General features: G+C 50.9%; 1 protein-coding gene across 1 annotated transcript in view; it reads left to right on the top strand.

The window, feature by feature from the left end:
• Positions 1–3,487, top strand: part of CD70 (CD70 molecule) — a 9,774-nt gene that overhangs the window by 275 nt on the left and 6,012 nt on the right. The window contains exons 2-3 of the mRNA XM_006170282.2: positions 237–354; positions 1,533–1,592. Coding sequence (XP_006170344.1) covers positions 237–354; positions 1,533–1,592 — 178 coding nt within the window. The remainder of the gene's footprint in view (positions 1–236; positions 355–1,532; positions 1,593–3,487) is intronic.

Genomic DNA, 3,487 nt, shown 5'->3' on the forward strand with positions numbered 1-3,487 from the left:
CGCGAGAAGAGACGAAAACAAACGGGGATGGGAGAGGCCCGGGACGATGAGCTGGCGAGAGAGGGAGGCCTGGCAGGCGAGCTACGCAGGGCCCAGGCTGTCCGGGCTGGGGGTTCAGGGCTCGGGGCTCGGAGTTGGTGTGTCCAGCCCAGGACGCGGAGGGAGATCCCGGGATGAGAAAGGTATATCCGTCGCGGTTAATGGAAGATGACTCGGGTTTGGTGTTCCCCGGACAGGCTGACTCAGAGGGCGCTGGGGGCTTCACGAAGCTGGGGACTTCCGGGGGCCTCCGAGGACCCAACGGCCGGAGCGTCTGCTCTGCTGAGAGCCCCAGGCTCCCCCCCGGGGGGCCTTGTGCGCGGAATGCGCGGGGCGCGGTGTAGACCGGCTGGCGCGCGGGGCGCGGGGGTGCGATTTGGCAAAAAAAAGGAAAACTGAGCAAGCCGAGACTCCCAGGCTCGTCGTGCCATCCGCGGCGCCAGCTGCTTCCTCTTTCAGAGGCCTTTGCTTAAATCATGATTTGTTTACTCGCCGTGCAGCGACCCTGTGCCATGCGGATTTTCAGAGCGCAGGCATTCCGTCTCAGAGATGTGGCCAAACAGCCTCAGCCGAGAACGCGCATCCGTGTATCCGTTTAATGTCTGTGTTTCTGCCTTCCGCCTACTCTTCACCCTCGCCTAGATATCCGATATATTTACATTTAGATAGATAGATAGACTTTTATTTTTCTTTTGGAGAGGTTTTTGCTATAGGGTGCGTGCGCTCGCCAGACAGAGACAGAGAGACAGAAAGTGAGAAATCACCCCCAGGGGGGATGGCCACACCACAATCCCTTCTCCCCCATTCTCCTCTCGGGATCTTGGGCACGCACGCACACGCGCCCGGCGTGAGTTTTAAGCCACCGGGTCCAGGACTCGAACCGCGGTCGACTACGTGGGAGTCCAGCGACATAGCCATTACGCTAACTGCTGGTCCTAGATAGACTTTTTTTAATGAAACAAAAAAGCTGGTTAATGTAGAGAATCCGGAAACAGCTCCAGACCCTTTCCAAGACTATTACGTCTGATTTTCTCTATTTTATCTGGAATGACATCTGGGGAGTTTTGGGAATGCGTGCACCTGGATATGTGGGTTTGGTTTCTGTCTTGTCTCTGAGAAATGAGGGGCGAGGGAGATAGAAGCGTCAATAATACATTAATGGGGGGCCAGCAGGCGTCGTGGTGGTTAAAGGTGCTGGATTCCCAGTGGTTCGAACCCCAGATCTGGCGGCTTGCTTTCTCACTTTCTCTCTCTCTCCACTCTGTCCCTCTCTGGTCAAATTGAAATAAATAAATAAATAAAGTTAAATAAAATCATTCTTTAAAATAATAATAGTAACAATACATTAATGGGGAGTTGTTTTGTTTTTGTTTTTGTTTTGTTTTGTTTTAATCACAGGATGCCCAGTGGACTGGGAGAGGGGTGGGAGGAAGGATGAGTGAGGAGGTCCCCTGACTTAGGGGCCACTTCCACCCTCCATTCTTGTGTCTTAGTTCTGTTCTCTGGTCTTGTCTTCCAGTGGGACATAGCTGAAGTGCAGCTGAATCACACAGGTAACGTGGCACCTCTGTGCCGTGCGTGTGCGTGTGTGTGTCTACGTCTTCGGATGAGAGAATGAGAAGGAACAAGCCTCTGTTTCTGGGTACCCTATATGTGAAGGGGGGCTTCGAAAACATCATAGAAAATGCTATTCTGAAAAAACGGACCAGGGAAACCAGCAGTTAGCATAATGGCTATGTCACTGGACTCCCACGTAGTCGACCGCAGTTCGAGTCCCAGACCCAGTGGCTTAAAACTCATGCCAGGCACATGTGCGTGCATGCCCAAGATCCCGAGAGGAGACTAGAGGAGAAGGGATTGCTGTGTGACCATCTCCCCTGGAGGGTGATTTCTCGCTTTCTGTCTCTATATCTCTCTCTGTCTGTCTGGCGAGCGCACGCGCCCCATAGCAAAAACCTCTCAAAAAATAAAAAATAAATTTAAAAAAAAAACGGGCCAGTTGGTGGCATGATGATTAAGGTGGCTGAATCCCACATAACCCCCTACTAAAATCCCAACCCAGTGGCTTGAAAAACATGCCAGGTGCGTGTGTGTGTGAGTCCAAAATGCCAAGAGAAGAATGGAGAAGAAGGAACTGTGGCATGGCCATTCCCCTGGGGGAGATTTCTCATTCTCTCTCTTTCTCTCTCTCTCTTTTTCTCTCTCTATAACAAATAAATAAGTAAGCCTTAAAAACAATTTTAAAAAACCTGCATGGATTTTAACTTTCTTTTTGTATCCAAATAACCTCGTACTTTAATCCCATTTCCTATAAACTTTTTGAAGACCTCTTGTATTCCATTAGTATTTCTTTTCTTAAAAATTATTTTATTCAATTCATTCATTCATTTATTTTCATTTGACCAGAGAGAGAAAGAGAGGAAAGTGAGAAAGCAAGTCACCAGGTCCAGGACTCAAACCATGGTTGGCCATGCGTGAGTGTCCGGCACCTTAACCACCACGCCACCTGCTGGCCCCTTCCACTACTGTTTCTCTCCTCCCTCACGTTTTACCTCCTCTCTTGGGAGAACCTGAAACAACAGTAGCTAATAGTTATTGCTGGCTTAGCAGGTGGCGTGGAGGTTAAGGCTACCGGCTCCTCCGCGGCCTACCTGGTGGCTTGACAAAATGATGCCAGGCGCGTGTGCGTGCGTGCCCGAGATCCCGAGAGGAGAATGGAGGGGAAGGGATTGTGACATGGCCATTCCCCCCAGGGGTGATTCCTCACTTTTCCTCTCTCTCTCTTTGGCAAGCACAAACACGCAATAGCAAAATAAAATAAAATAAAATCACCACTAATTGCTGACATTCCTTGATTTACTCCATAGACTTTTAACATGTGTGTGTGTGTGTGTGTGTGTGTGGAGAGGTTTTTGCTATAGGCACTCGCTGGAAACACAGAGAGAGAGACAGAGAGACAGAAAGCGAGAAATCACCCCCCAGGGGGATGGCCACGCCGCAATCCCTTCTCCTCCATTCTCCTCTCGGGATCTCGGGCACGCACGCACACGCGCCCGGCGTGAGTTTAAGCCACTGGGTCCGGGACTCCAACCACGGTCAGCCACATGAGAGTCCAGCGACATAACCATTACTCCATCTGCTGGTCCCTGATCTCTGACCTTCTCTGACCCCTGGTCTCATCCCCCCCCCTCTGTTTTTCTCTGCCTCATTCTATTTTTCCTCTTATTTGACCTGGAGGGCTCTCTCTGGAGAACAACTATAAATTCTATCCTTGCCCGATGGGCTCCAGCACAGGTTGTAGGGACTGGGTACGGTGTGCCCTTTCCCTGGACACTCCTCCCGGTGGACGGCCTGATGGCTAAGTGCCCGACCTGTGACCTGGTGTCCCCTCACCAGAAACCTGTTGATTAACCTTGTGTCTGACTTATCCCAGCAAGACAGCCACCCT

The sequence above is a fragment of the Tupaia chinensis genome, unplaced genomic scaffold (genome assembly GCF_000334495.1).
Source record: "Tupaia chinensis unplaced genomic scaffold, TupChi_1.0 Scaffold148210_1, whole genome shotgun sequence".
NCBI lineage: Eukaryota > Metazoa > Chordata > Mammalia > Scandentia > Tupaiidae > Tupaia > Tupaia belangeri.